This window comes from Ptiloglossa arizonensis, chromosome 6 (assembly GCF_051014685.1).
Source record: "Ptiloglossa arizonensis isolate GNS036 chromosome 6, iyPtiAriz1_principal, whole genome shotgun sequence".
NCBI lineage: Eukaryota > Metazoa > Arthropoda > Insecta > Hymenoptera > Colletidae > Ptiloglossa > Ptiloglossa arizonensis.
In genome coordinates, this window is record NC_135053.1 from 6,488,871 (window position 1) to 6,504,447 (window position 15,577).

General features: G+C 32.5%; 2 protein-coding genes across 2 annotated transcripts in view; both read right to left on the minus strand.

The window, feature by feature from the left end:
- The window catches only part of Nachralpha4 (nicotinic acetylcholine receptor alpha4), a 387,449-nt gene that overhangs the window by 193,193 nt on the left and 178,679 nt on the right, over window positions 1–15,577 (minus strand). The window lies entirely within an intron of this gene.
- Window positions 427–1,572, minus strand: LOC143147863 (uncharacterized). The gene is made up of 4 exons (XM_076313545.1): window positions 1,502–1,572; window positions 1,375–1,418; window positions 1,030–1,166; window positions 427–969 (listed from the first exon to the last, which is right to left on the minus strand). Exons 1-4 carry the CDS (start codon window positions 1,570–1,572, stop codon window positions 427–429), a joined length of 795 nt encoding a protein of 264 aa, XP_076169660.1.

Sequence of the window (15,577 nt, forward strand, 5' to 3'; positions counted from 1 at the left end):
ATCATCTGGATCAAAATAAATGAAAAAGAAATTCGAAAACTAATGAAATTATAGCATGTGGAACAAAAATTTTGATAGCCATTGAATTGATTATGGTTCAAGCATTAGAGGTATTCATTTTATACGTGCTTCGAATTTCAAGTCAATCGGTCTATTCGTTTCCGAGATATTACGACAACCGGTTATAAAAATGTCGTTTCTAGAAAAACGACTGTAATGTTTGACGCGTAATGTTAAAATGTAATTCGGTCCAGAATTTTATAATATTGCTAATTTTTCAGATTTGAAAATGTAAAGGAAAAAGATCGATTTTTATTCATCTCCAAACTATACCCTTTAAATATTACATTGCAGAAATTTCGATACATTCGACTAGTTGGAAATCAAAATTAATGTGCGAATTAAAATTTTTCGATAGTGAAACGCTCATAATTTCCTATTATAAAATAACTTTTCCCCCGCAGAATTTCTAGCTGAATTTCTGTTAGATTGCTCTGCCGCAAATGTAAAATTACGTTCTCGGTATGCACCACGAAGTACCAAAGCGCAATATATATATATATGTGTGTGTGTATGTGTAACAACGTACTTGGATCGAGGCAACGATCGATCGCATTTGGCGTTCCTTGAAGTTGGCCTCTCATACCGGAAAGCGTCCGTGTTATTCTCTATTGGAGGCTTCTTTGTGGCGCATTGGCAGGCCGGATCCTTGATTCTACGTGGGCAAAGTTTCTCGATCGAGTCAATCGTATTCTCGAAGACCTGCAGGGACTTCACGAACCTGGACCTCACTCTGTTGAGGTCAGCACAGCAGATTGCCTCGAGGTCGTAAATTTTCCTCCTATAGGAGCCCGATGTTGGCGTTGAAAGACGTCGCTCGAACGAGTTCAGTTCATCTTGCAACTCGTCGATGGTTCTCTGATACATTGAACTCCCAAGGCATGCAAGATAGTTCGTCTTCGACGTGTCCTGATCAACGTTTCGATACGGATTACAGGCTGAACGCCGACTAACGAGCTACCAACTTACTCCGTTAGAGTACACGGTTCGATGCAATTTGAGAGCACCACCCGGAATCCGTGCATCGTTGTCTGGCCAGCAATTACGACTCGTGTGATCTACGGATCGAGTAATTGTTTTATACACTTGGGAAAACTGTTTAGCGGCTGAAATCGACAAGTTTCCGATTACGTTCCAGCCGTATCCTCATTTTAACTTTTCATTTAACAACAAAATACAAAACTTCGAACACCCTTTTCGTAAACGAAACACGTTGCAAAACCATCCGATCGCGTGAAATCAAACTACTAAAAAAATATAAGATATCAAAGAAACATTCTTTTCTCGATTATGCGTATGTATGTACGTACTTACGTATATAAGAATGTGTGTCTATTAACACGATTGCGTCTAAACTGCTGAAAGAATTTCGGTAAAACTTTAATATGGACGTTTCATGGACTCGTCTCAAGACTCGATTCAAGTTTGAACAAAAACGGACCAGAGATAACGATGATTACAGATCTGGGGTAGATTACCTGTAGTAGTTTTTTTAGTTTTTCCAATATACATATGTACATATATCGTTATCACTTCAATTACGTATTTGTCATTTGTAAGGAATTTCACGCATTTTTTAAATATATCCCAAAGAGAATTGAATTTACAATAAAAAATTTAAATAAATCTTTTCTCTACCTTCTAAGGTAGAGAAGAACTTAAATAATAGGTATTTTATTCATTGCGCAATTAAACAATCTCTATTAATTTGACATTTAAACGAATACGAAAATTCAAAAAATGTGAAAAGTTTTGGAATTTATACAAAATATCTAGATAACATATTATTTATCCTTCGTGTCTGAATTTATTCTGCAAAAATTAATTCTTGAAGATTCGGCCATTATAATAGGAGATACGAAAGAATTTATAGAGAAAAATAACTTTTTTAAGCAGACTACGTTTTGAAAAAAAATATTTATTTATATGGCTACAGAAAATTCAGCAAAAGAACCGAAAAGGTATTTTCCCTTCCATTTGAGGTGCTGATTCATCATTTAATATTACAGGACACCTAAACATTAATCTCAATAATTAAAAATTATTAATACCAAAATTAATCTAAATATTATTACTCTGCATATTACTATCTCTGTTACATAACAAAAAATTGTCGATTAACAAAGAAATTTTGTATACCACAAATTTTATATAACGAAATAATTACCACATGTAAAATAACATGTATATGACGTATTCCAAAGCTACTTTATAATATAATTTTCACATTATAATAAATCTGCTTAAAAGAAGGAATGTATCCATAGAAGTTGATTTTATATCTCCTACAATTTGTGAAGAATTAAATAAAAATGAAAAACAGTTCGATTTGGAGATTTGATTTTATCTCTCCCATTATAAATCGGAATAGCAAGATATAGCTGTACTTGAATAGTTACCATTCTAAATTTCATAGAAACCCACAACTTATTACTCATAATTACGTTCGAGTTTTGAAACTTGTCAAGAAATTTCACATTCTTTCTAAACTGGAATATACAAGTGAAATCCATTAAAGTTATAAAGTTATACACTTTAAAACTTTACCGAAAGATACTGACTTCTCTCAAATATACCATTAAATATATTATTCGAACTTTTAAGTTTCAATGAACTTAAAGAAGGTTGCCCGATAAAATCTACTTTAATTTTTGGATGTTCATTCTACAAACAAAAATGGAATTTGTAAATAAAAAGAGAAATACACAATTTCTTTATTTAACGTCAACTTAGACACGAAACTGTAAGACGCACACCGAAGGTGAAGTTTCAGAAATAAATCATATCTATATACTCCACATTTAGAAGGAGACTCTTGTATTTACGAAGAGAAGAAAACCTAACTAACCTGTCAAAATTTCGTAGTTTTGTTGCAACTTGAAAAACTTTTGTAATACTGTCATTTCTATTTCACGATGAAGATTAAGTCTCTCGTCTCGCAACGAATTTCGTAATTTCTGAAGTACCCTACGAAGGTTCTCCACTCGTGAAATCAGAGACGTATCAAATTCTAGGTTATCCACTATTACGTGATCGTCAATGCTGGCCATTTTTCTTTGTATCGGAAATGAAAATACTGATGGCATACAAAATATACAAATGTCACAAAAGGAATACACAAAGCAGGGAAGTGTTTCGTGTCACTGCGTTTTGTTGGATTTCATCATCTTTCTGTCGCGTTTTTTCTGCGAGACATTTTGGTCCCCTTAACCTACCATGTGACGTCACTCGAGAGATCGACATTTCTCGAGTGGTTGAAGATTTATTACTACCTTTAGCAAATTTTCTTGCTATTTTATTCGATTTGTATCGGTCGTTATGGTAGCTGAGAGGGAGATTCTAAATAGTAGTGTTCAATTCGAAACGTTAAAGACTTTAGTAACGTACCGATTCAATTTTTCTAGAATGTTCTTACCTATTAAAAGATGAGAAAACCACGATGTTTTGCGGGAACATGTTTTTCACAGTTTCATGCTTCTCTTGATTCAATTATTCGAATTACTTACATACTGTGCAAACAAATTACTAATTATCATTTCACTTTTTCTAATCAATATTTTGCGTCAATTAGTTTTGTTTCAATTCTTGTCAGATACCGTTAGGTGAATTCATTTATTTAAAATTATTTTATAATTGCTGTAACAATCAAACGAAGTAGGTAAATACGTGAAATCGTATTCTTGCAAGAACTAATTTCGTATTTTCTACACTTTCGAGTGCAATTAATGAAATTAATTAAAATCTAACAACTTTACATGAAATCTATCATCGAATCCATTTCACGTTTGCAATTGAAAAGCCGTTAAATTCCTTCATTACGTTTCCGATACGTTCGTTAAATAATCGATAATTTCCCTAAGTAGATAATTTCTCCAAGGAGAATTATAACGGAACGTCTCATATTTATAAGTACACCCGTTGTATTGAAAATTTTACATAAACGTTTTACATATTGATATTATTATAAACTAAGCAGTTGGTAAAATTTAATCAAAATATAATCCCATGCCTATTACATATTTCTATTATTTCGAAATGATGACAATCATTTGTTGTAGAACGATATAAAATATTTTGACAGACCATACCTGCCACGAAAGTCTTAATATAAATCAAAATCAGTAGTTTATTTTTTAATTAAATTTGACATAGAGAATCGACATTGCGACTGTAATTTAAGGAATATCAAAAGAACATAAGTCACGATCAAAGTAATGAATATTTACAATTAGATATACAGGGTGGAAGAAATGTATTTTCGTTCTTTAACTACGATACCGAAATAAAAAATCTGAAAAAAAATGAAGAAAGCTGTTAACAACCATATATATCTACTTACTATAAAAGTATAATCGTAGTCCCGTATATTGTTTCGGTATAAAATCGACATTTATAAACATTTCGAGAAGCTTTTCCCGTTTTTCAAACTTGGTAAGACATCTCAACGTGTGGTAAGTGTATGACGTTTCTTAAATTAAAAACTTCTGGTTTTATTGCGGCGCATCCACTTTTATCTGCATTGTCTAGACAGACTTCTACAGTTTAATTCTTCCCCTTGTACGTATTCGCCGTACCTGACGCGTTCTAAATTGTAAGCTCGGCAGCCGCCATCGTCGCGAGTCACCCACACTCATTTCTTCTTCCAACCCTCTTGGGATTGTGAAGCCCGATATTAACTTCCGTGATACGTCGAGAAAACTAATAACTGATAATTAATTCTAAAGCGCAACAAGGGGTAAGGAGATAAAATATGTTGCGGAGACAATTCCCATAATGACTGAAGACCATGAACAATATCATAAACAACATTAAGATAAATAATACTCGTTATACTTTACGCCACTGTAATTAATCGTGTATTTTATCGTTATCTGAGTTACGTTAAGTAAATAATTTTATGGGAATGTCTCGAAAATGCATAAGTAACCAAGAGTTAATCGTTGTCCAAGAACGTATCAGGTGTGAACAATTTCGATGATGAATGATAATTAACCCTCGACATTGTTCTTAAAAAGTCTCTTCGGAGATGTGCTTCGTAAGCACATTTTTTGCAGCCAAGATTGTACGAATTATAGGGTTTGTGTTCGTGCAGTAATATTACGCAACGTTATTTACGTCTTGATTTGCAAAGCAGTATACAATTTTTTAATCCACGAAGTTTGCTCTATTATGATTATTATTGAATATCCATTAGATGGATTAACTATGAAAAAGCAATCTAAATTAACAAAAATTTATTCTGTTATTCAATGTAAACTCTTTCAAGATATATAAACTTCGATGTAGCAACAAAATTAATATGAACGAGTTATTGATTGGAACGTAAGCTATTTTATATTTACAGTTAGAATGTTCTATGATTGCCATGATAACACACATCCTGATGATCAAAATCGTCCACTAGATCCTTAAATTCTCGTGTGTGGATTTGATAAAAAACATTTATCTATTTATAAATAGATTTATAAAACAATACAGAGATGGAACGATATAAATTTATAACATTAGTAAATATTAACATTCTCAGGAATTAGGGCATATACGTGTACACTCAATTTTTAAGTTATTTTAAATATTATAACTTGTAAATATTCACTCACGTTCCGGATAAATATTTAAAATCATGTTTCCAATCCTATAGTACGGTAACAAAATTAAAATATTAATTGATATCGTGGGTCAACGTCAGACTGAATTTTGATGTACTTCGAGTAAAATAATTAATCTTCTGAAAGGTTAACAAATTTCTCATACAACAATTCTGAAGAATTCTACTAGAAACAACTGTGTAAAGTATTATACGTGTATGATCAAATATTTTTGAACATTTCACCTGGATTGTTGTATCAGAAAATATGCACTGTAAATTATGCAGTTATAAATGCTTGTGACGAAGTTGAGATTCCTTAGCTGTATTTACAAATATTATATATTAATAGAAAGCACACGATTTAGACTTCTTCTTATTTTGTTTAAACATATTTTGTTATAATTCATAATGTATAACTCGCTGTATTAATATTTATATATTTTTGATTTTATTTCTTTCCTTATGTTTTTGACCTGAAGAGGATCATAAAATAGATGATTATGTACCGAAGAGAATCAATTTTGCCACATTTCTGCGTACTCAAATTAAAAACAAATTATATATTATTATTATATCTCATTATTGACATCATCAGGTATAAAAGGGATCACAAAATTTGATACACTATAGTTTTGTTGCAGTTTTCAATGTTCGATATAGCAGTCGTTCATCTTTTGAAAGACAATTATTAGGCTACTAACCTCACAGATATAAGTAATTTCAGGAAAGATCAATCAGTTGGGAATGCCTTATTTTATTTGCAAAATAAGAACTTCTTAATAATTATCATGTTACAGGAACGAGTTCTCTTTTCAATAAAAATGTATCTCGGAAGATCGATCTTTTTCGGTGTCAGTAAAAAAGAAGAACTCGGCACAATATTTTCAAGGATAAAAATTTATCGATACAATCAGTTTTCGCAAAAATATAGACAACTTTCGACTTTCCCGTCCTGCATTTTTAAACGAAGTTTAAACTAGCAAAATGTTGACTTAACTCCCGTCTTAATTTCACGCGGATCACGTCGTACTTCAATTTCATCGAAATCCCCGACGTCGATTGCAAAAAGTGATCGATTCGGCGTAGCGTAACCCAATCTCAATTCATAATCTACAATTATCATAAATCTTGGAACGTATCTTCCAACAATGATTGCGTTATCATTCCATATATTCTAATTTACAAGATTTATTTAAATATTCGATCATCCCGAAGGAGATCATCAATTGCTAGAATTCAAATTTCGTTCGGTCTGAATGCAGTCGATTATGTAGCACACGCTCAATTTTCCCAAAAGTTTTCACGAACCCGACAACTAAGTTCGAAACATCGATCGGTGGCTAATTATGCCATCGAAAATTCCCACCGTGTTCAAAGTTCGCGATGATAATCACAGCTCGAACAATCTTCATTTAACAAGTAGGAAATTTTTATCTGCGTCGAGAATTGAAGGGGTAGGTGACCGAGATAATGGACTGGTTCAAGTCTTAGCGGGTATTCTGTTAATTAAATGTTGGATTAACCGGTGGACCGATACAGTGTCGTATAGACTGTTAAATGTAATTAATGATTGGACCCGATTGCCTTCGTCACAGTCGTTATCGCCTATGTTAATGAACCAGTTCTTCTTGGTAGCGGAAGACGCTTAATCGAGCGAGAGAAGCTCTGAAACGGTCCGCCGAGAAATGAAATGGACAACAGCGAAAGTGATGTCTCAGAATGGAAATTCACGAGTAATTTTCATCTCACTGATGCACGCAAGAAGCACTAGAAGTGCAGGTGAAGCAGATGATCGTTTTCCGCCAAGGAAACAACGAAGGCGATGACGACGATGATGACGGTCGTAGAACGAGAACGAAAGTCGGTGTTTTATCGACGGGCAGGCTTTAATTGAAACAATTTTTGTTATATTTTCATTCCTTTCCAATTTCGCGCAACCGTGTATTCGCAGCTTATACGTTGGTTCGTGTATGAATATTTATGATTGAATGCATTTTAAATTTGAGGGATGGATTCGAAAGACGAAATGTAGGACTGTAGGTTCGCGTTTCATTTCGACTGATTGTGAGTCGAAATTTCAAGGATCGGTGTACATTCTGTTTTGTTTCGTCAGAACGTGACGTTTATACTATTGTAAATGAGCGACAAATTAGAATGAAATTCTTTAGATTTCAATGAATACGATAGATATGATAGATAATGTATTGTATAAACTTGTTTGACCTTCTTTGTTGTTTTTAGATTATAAACAGAGTTTGTATGAAAGTTGACCCTGAATTTGATACAATTAAACTTGCTGTAACGAACAACTTCTTCGATAGGGTAAATATTAGCGAAACAATGTATTCAAATAAAAGTCTAGAAGTTTTTTCTTCGATATTCAAAGTTTAATTGATTCGAATGACACAAATAATGCAAATTAGCTACTATAACTACTATTAGCTATTTGAAATGTCTACATAAACCGTTTGAAACAGACGACATCACTTTGGAACGCACCATTATTCTCGCAACAAATTATTACTATACATCTTAAAAGCAAGATAAATTTACAACGATAAAAATATTTTAAAATTTCCTCTTAAACCACTTTTTTCCTACGCATTTGCATGCTTGGTACATTTAATAGGAATTATAAAGAGATTACCATGAAAAAAGTACGATTGCTAATACGAATAATTATCTGATTTGTTAAATTTTTTTAACAGACGAAAAGAGTAAACGTATCTCGTCCGAGGACGACACAATTAACGTTATCATTGTATCGTCCTGATTCCACGTGTAAATATTTAATCTGAACCGGTACAAAAGAAGGATTCCTTTTACAAAAATTTGTCAGTATAAACTTGACAATATTCACAATACCGATTACAAAAACAATAATTTCCAAATCATTTAAAATATTCTCGGAGATCGAGTAGTTGAAAATTAGGTCTCGCTACAAGTAAAGAAATTCGTTTAATTAAGGAAAGAATAATAATTATCTACATTTATATTATGTTAAAGTTCAACGTCCAAATGAATACTTGTACAAACTGTGAATCTTGAAGAAATGAATTCTTACAATCTCAGAATAAAGAACATTCTCAAGAAGTTAATTTACGCGTGACAAAAGTCACATTTACTTTCCGTGTTCCATTAATATGAGAGAAATTCAATCATTTATAGTGATCGAGTGCCTTTACGCCAGGCTTGATTATCTGGAGTAAGAGGATCTCCGTAGGATTCGAATTAACTGCGGAGGATTAAGTTAAAGTTAAGCGTCTAAGAGGGCTCTCATGGAAACTCGGTTACCTTCTTCAGGATTCAGGAAGCACTTGGGAAAAAGCAAATCTTTATACCGACCTGGACGCTGGATTCGGTGTGAGAGTTCCTCATTCTCGAGTCCGCAAAAGGTCACCGGAAAGCGAAAGAGAGAAGGGACAATAAATGAAGATCTCAATTAAAACGTATTTCGGTTTACCTACCTTATTCGATCATTATTATTGAATAATTAACGTTTTCCCTTGAACGACGAAAAATGAATACATGGAAAACACGTATGTATGGAAATGGGGGTCTACTCGAATCATATAAAGTATATTTAAAATTTTTAATCTTGCCTTTAGTTATCTAAATATAAATTTCTAACGAGTTTACTGTTCCATTAGACCGGGGGTATATGCATCGGTTAAAGATGCAGTCAAAGGGAACAGTATTATTTCTCAGTTCATCGACAACCTAGTTATATATTGTTTTATAATACTTTCCTCGGAGAGTAGCTTATGACTGGAAAATATCAGGTGACTAGATTTAGAACGATCAGTCTTGTACAGACATTTAAGTTAATTAGCCGTGTAATGCTACAGAAATTAGGTTGGCACAAAATATTAGTGATTTAATAGATAGTTATAAACTGGCTGGATTTGCTCTACATTTTCAAAGCTACAAAATGTTTACAAATGTATAACACATCAGTCATTTTATGGCATTGTAGCTTTAATTTAAAAACAGTTTGAAATATCTAAAGACACACCCAATAAAGTTAACACTTTTCTGAATTACGACATTTGTAGAAATAAAACAATTCTAAGGAATATTTAACAGTAGTTGTAGATAGTTTTCAGGTAGTTGTACTTTTTAGGGTAGTTTCAGTTAGGCGGTTATAAAATTCTCCCACCCTTTTCAATCAAAAGCAATATCGCCGACCGTTTCTACCCGTGGCGAGAAATTTTGACAGCCAAGGACTAATTAACAATACGTGTCCACAATATAAACAGCTACTGTATCATATATTTTTACTGTTCGTGTACGCTTCAAAAATTCGCGTTTCACATTAAAGCTGATTTTATCGTACCAACGCTAACTTTTATTGAAAGGATCAAAGCAAAATATTCAAACAAACGCATTTTCCATATTGGTCTATAGTTTATATTGGCAAATTTATAAAGATGCAAAACAATGAATTGTATAAAAACAGCATAAAAATGAAAAAAGTTTCTTTTTAATATATAGTTTAAACAAATCGAATTTCTGAAAGTAATATTTAAATTTTTAATTACAGTTTATATTCGCAAATTTATAAAAATACGACGAATTTAAACAATAAATTGTACAAAAATGTATAAGAAGTGAACATTTGTTAATATATTGTTTAAAGAAATTGATATTTTACAAAACTGTTTAGAAGCTTAAATTCATTATTCAAAAGTATGTAATTTAACTACTTTTTTCCAGATTTCATCGTTTTCGAAATATCGAGGAAAATGTTTTTCGCCTCCAACTTTGAGGGTTGATTTCACCCGTTAGACATATATAATAGCAGATAAAAAAAAAATATGATTATTTTTCAAAGAACTATATCGTATGTAAGTTTCGTTAAAATCGGCGATTTACACATAAGTGATGTCCCTTGTTAAGTATATCGTTACAGGTGGTACATCGAAAGAAGACCATTCGAATTAGTACATTTTATTTAATTGTTTCTTATATTTATCTCCACATCGTTACTCGCATTTTGATGTATCTAACTATTTACTAGGTATGTGAGATGAACACTCATGCGAGAGAGAACAAATACTCACTAATTCGTCGCTTTTAAGATCGTCGTCGTGAAAAACTGAAAACTCTAGCTGGAAACTGAAGAGTCTCAGGAAAAGAACACGAATCAAAAGTTTACTTTTAATAACAATGTATTATGATAGATTCTACATTACATAGATCATAATACGACGTTTTATGTGCATTGAGCGTTAGATAAATTGTTATGGATTCAAAAATATTAATAATAGCAGTACCTACGTGCTGCTTGGTTGCACTGTTCACGTTATAGAAGTAAATTAAATTACGTTAATACATGACACGGGGGCTTAGGACGCGTTTAGTGCAGCTCTGATAGGCGCTCTGTTCTGCGGCACGTGGCGTCGTGTCTCTCGCGTGTACATATATAAATGGCCTTTACGAACGATCTTGCCGTTCCATTTAACGGAACATCAATTTTGCGATGACAATCAGTTGGAACAGATCGACTGTATCGATAGATTTTATATTTCGAGTAGACCGTGTTTTACGTTTCTGCGTATCCGTCGTAAATAAATGTAATTTTGAGCGTGATTCTATTTTAATTAAAGCACAATCTCGTGTTTGGATATCAGGAAGCCAAGTATATTTTCTACATATTTGCAGGTACTATTTTGGTTATTTCAATACGAACAAGAATTGTGAAATCGGAATTTCTTGATTCATGGTTTTGTATTTTGGACAATATATGTTTTTCATTGTCATATACTTTGATTATTGTATATAACGTTTGTATAATAATAAAAAGTAAATACATTACAGATATCTAAATAATATATCAAACCGCTGACAGGTTTTATCAAATTCCCATAAAAACTGAATAAAATTAAAAACAAATGAAGTATTTTAGTATTATAAAAACAAATAAAGTAGTAGAAGTATTTAATAATCTTATTTACATACAAGCCAATACTTAAATGTTTTCAAACCTTTTCTTTTTTGAATCTTTCTCGGAAAATGAGTAGATATTCATTAAAATCTAAAATAATAAAATATATAAAGTAAAGAAACAATGATAATTAGAAGAATTTTAAACTAAAGGTATCTGCATCAATTAGTAGTGTTATAACAACCATAAGAAAATGCACACGATGTTAGCATACGTAGGTTGGGTATTTAAACATATTATTCTTACATATTATACATTAATATCGAGATCAAATTATTATTAAATGTTATAAAAATACAACAAAAAGAAGTAAAGGAAAAACAATCAAGCCTGGCATACCTAATGACCATGGCTCACTAGTACTCGTGTAAAAATATCCTAATTTTTAGGATATTTACAAGCAAATATTTGATATTCACTGATAGTGGCTTACTAAACAATAGTACAGAGTGTTTCTGAATTATTTAATCAAACATCATTAATGTAATCTGTTAACTGTGTATAGATGAAAAATGTGATATAAATCCGCAAATACTTCTTTTCTAAGGTGTACACATTAAAAAATATATATTAACTGTAAAATTTCAACATTTAAATAAACTGTTTATGAATCAGTACATATTTTGAATATTTCAATTGCATAATATTTGATATAACTCGGACACCGTACCAGAATTTAAATAATTATAGTCAGATGTCAAATAATCATAAGAACTATAAACTACTTCGAGTACTTCTTTTAACGTACAAATTTTTTGTTCAAATTGTTTAAATTAATATAAATTAAAAGTATTTAAAAATTTTACAACAACTGCTTGATTAATAACAACGAGTACATTAAAGCATTATTATATTATTCGATCTTGATAATCTTTGTTTCTGTAATGAATCCGAGCAGCTCGTGGATCATTTCGTATTTATCACGGAGCGTGTTATACTTCGAACAAGTTAAAATAAGGTAACGCGTTCAAATTGATACACGAAATGTTTTGCAAATTGGCGCTGGTTCCTCAGCCAGGAAGTACGAAGCAGAGAATTTAGCGTAGTATACTCTAATTCCAGTTTTGACAACTTGATCACTTCGACATAAGAAGAGAATTACTTTTTGTTTCTCGAAGAATGAATCGCCAATGCTTTTGATGTGGGAGTGTGCTAATTGTTTCCACTCTAATTCCCATTGATGCATTAATTGGCCTTTTGTATCCTTAATTAAGTCTTCCATGGATGGATTGTCGAGGTGGTCGCTTGTATTTGGAGGCGCTTTGCGGTCTAGTTCGCCCTCTCATTTTCAGGAATACCGATATGACCAGGAATCCATACCAGTTTAACCCTGTTATTTATTCGATGATTTTGCGATGAATTTCAAGATACTGAAGGATAATATCGTTGCTCGATAGTAAATTCCTTAAGACATTCACGACACATTTAGAATACGAAAAAAATAACAATTTGTGCATAAAAGTTCTCGTATGCAATATAGGGATGACTTGGTCGATAGTCCTTAATGTCCTCGCTGTGAAAATTGACGTATTGTTTGCGAATTTGGAATTAAACGTCGAATGAGGAGTAATCACTGTGTATACCATTCCCACTTCGGATTTAGATTCATCGATTTACTATAGATCTTCGCCTTCTTTGAACACGCTTCTCCCCTTTCGATCCATTGTTTCGACTGTTCCTTCGTCTCAGGTGTGAAACGATGAACCCATATTTTATCCATGGTTATAAATCGACGCAGAAACTTGGCTTTATTTCTGTGAAACATTCGCCAAACACTCGATCAAAACATTCTCACGACGCTATTCTTGTTCCATTGTGAGTAATCGCGGTACCCATCTTGCGCACAGCTTTCTTATGTCCAAATTTTCGATCAATATGCGATGTACAGGACTTTTTGATATGCCTACCATGTCTGCTAGCTCTCGAACTTTCAGTCGACGGTCATCCAATACCATTTGGTAGATTTTTGTCACCATTTCAGGCGTAGTCACCTCATTTGGTCAACCACTGCGATATTCGTCTTGACAGCTCGTACGACCTCGTTTAAACCCTGCCACCCATTATTTTGCTATTGCAAACGAAGGAGCAGACTCCTGCAAAGTAGAATCTAGCACCGCTTCGATATCGGTTAGAGTGAGACCTTTCGAATGAAAGTATTGTATCACGTAACGATAACCAATTTTTTCCATGTTTATATTATAGTACAAATTCATTGAGAGCGTTCACTATCGATGGCTGCCAAACAAATACTAAACAACGTAGTGCCGTCAACTTTCAAACTTAAGCTTTACATCGGTACTTTCTCCCTCAGTCATTCTTTTCAAACAACTACAGCCATCTATACGTCAGGTCGAGTACTTCTGTGATTACCCTTGTAATATATAATAAAGATAATATATTTGGGACTTCTCCACACTGGTAGAATCGTTCAATACATAAACAAACTATATTGATTTAAAGTACAAAGCAATCTTACAAAGCCCTGGAAATCTAAACCCATTGATCCGAACGAAAGGGAAACTGCTTGTCTTCTTTCAAAGATACCAATTTTAAAATGATAGTATTGTATCACATAACGATAACCAATTTTTTCCATGTTTACAAAGCCACTGAGAGCGTTCATTATTGATTGCTGCCAAACAAATACTAAACAACGTAGCGTCGTCAACCTTCAAACATAAGCTTTATAAGGTTGGTACTTCCTCCCTGAGTCATTCTTTTAAAACAATTACCGTCATTTATTAAGTTGTTCAATAAGTATTGTTGTTTTTTCCATTTTAAGGAAATATTATGACACTTCAACTGTGAACAACTGTAAATATACGAATGAGTCGACAGATCTAAATGAAATTTCACACATGCTCATCAAACAGCAGTACCATCTTTCGAAAAATAAAACGACGAACCTAATAACGCCATTTCTTATCGAACGACGAAACTTATCCAGCAACCTATTATATATGAATACATAAATGTATGTACGTATATATGTATGTGTATATATAGAATGACTTTCGAAAATCTTCTAGAACATTCTAGAAGATTCTGTTCCACAGATACGTGATGTTTATTAAACAAAATAAGAGTTTGTTTGTTACTATGACGAACAGTGATTCGCAGTTTGTCAGAAAACCGATCTCGTACAGAACACACGCGAAAGATATACCTTCCGGAATATTAATAAAGTTTGATTTATTGATAAAATAGAAATACCGATGCTATTATTCAATCACACCCATAAACCAAACTTCCAATAGATTTATATAAAAGAAATGTACGATTTCATTGAAAAAGAGAGTGGTGCAGGTTCAATTTAAAAACTAAATTTTACCTTGTTGCACACGTATCCTTCCTGTATCTCATCTTTCACAGAAAATTAATATTAACTCTACACACGTACCGTAGGCTTTCTGCGATAAAGACTTTAAATAAATAAAAGAAATAGTGCCATTGTACCAAGAAAAAAATAGTCACATCATAAAACATGAAAAATTACATCATGAAATTATGGTTTCTATTGCAGCATTTAACTTTCATCCGCATCAATATTTTGTAGTTTTCTAGTTTCCAGTATAATTCTGTATATAATAATGCGATTAGTATGCACATTATGACTATATTTAATGTGTAATGAAAATATATGTGTATGCAAATGTACTAAGTATATTATTAGTGTATTATACGTGTTTGATGTGAATCGAATACCGATACTTTGTAAGAATTGATCACGTCTTAGTTCGATTATCGATTGTCTTCTTCAAATGATTCCACAAAGCTATGATGTAGATACATGTAAAGGGTGTTTCGCAAGGTGTAGTCCAATCGAAATGGAAATGGTTCATTATGAAATTGTAAATGAGGAAGTATGGTATAAATTTTCTTCGTTCAAAGCTCCATTTCCAGGAAAATTAATTTTGAAAATTTTTGCAGTTCCCTTTGGATTCGTACTTGTATTTACAAATGTTAACAAGATTGTCATT

Excerpts from the sequence above, each read along its gene's own strand:
- LOC143147863 (XM_076313545.1), bottom strand. The coding sequence starts at position 1,572 with ATGTATATTGGAAAAACTAAAAAAACTACTACAGGTAATCTACCCCAG. Across the intron at positions 1,419-1,501 it reads TGTAATCATCGTTATCTCTG|CAGTTTAGACGCAATCGTGT; the intron begins GTCCGTTTTTGT and ends AAATTCTTTCAG. Across the intron at positions 1,167-1,374 it reads AGACACACATTCTTATATAC|CCGCTAAACAGTTTTCCCAA; the intron begins GTAAGTACGTAC and ends TGTCGATTTCAG.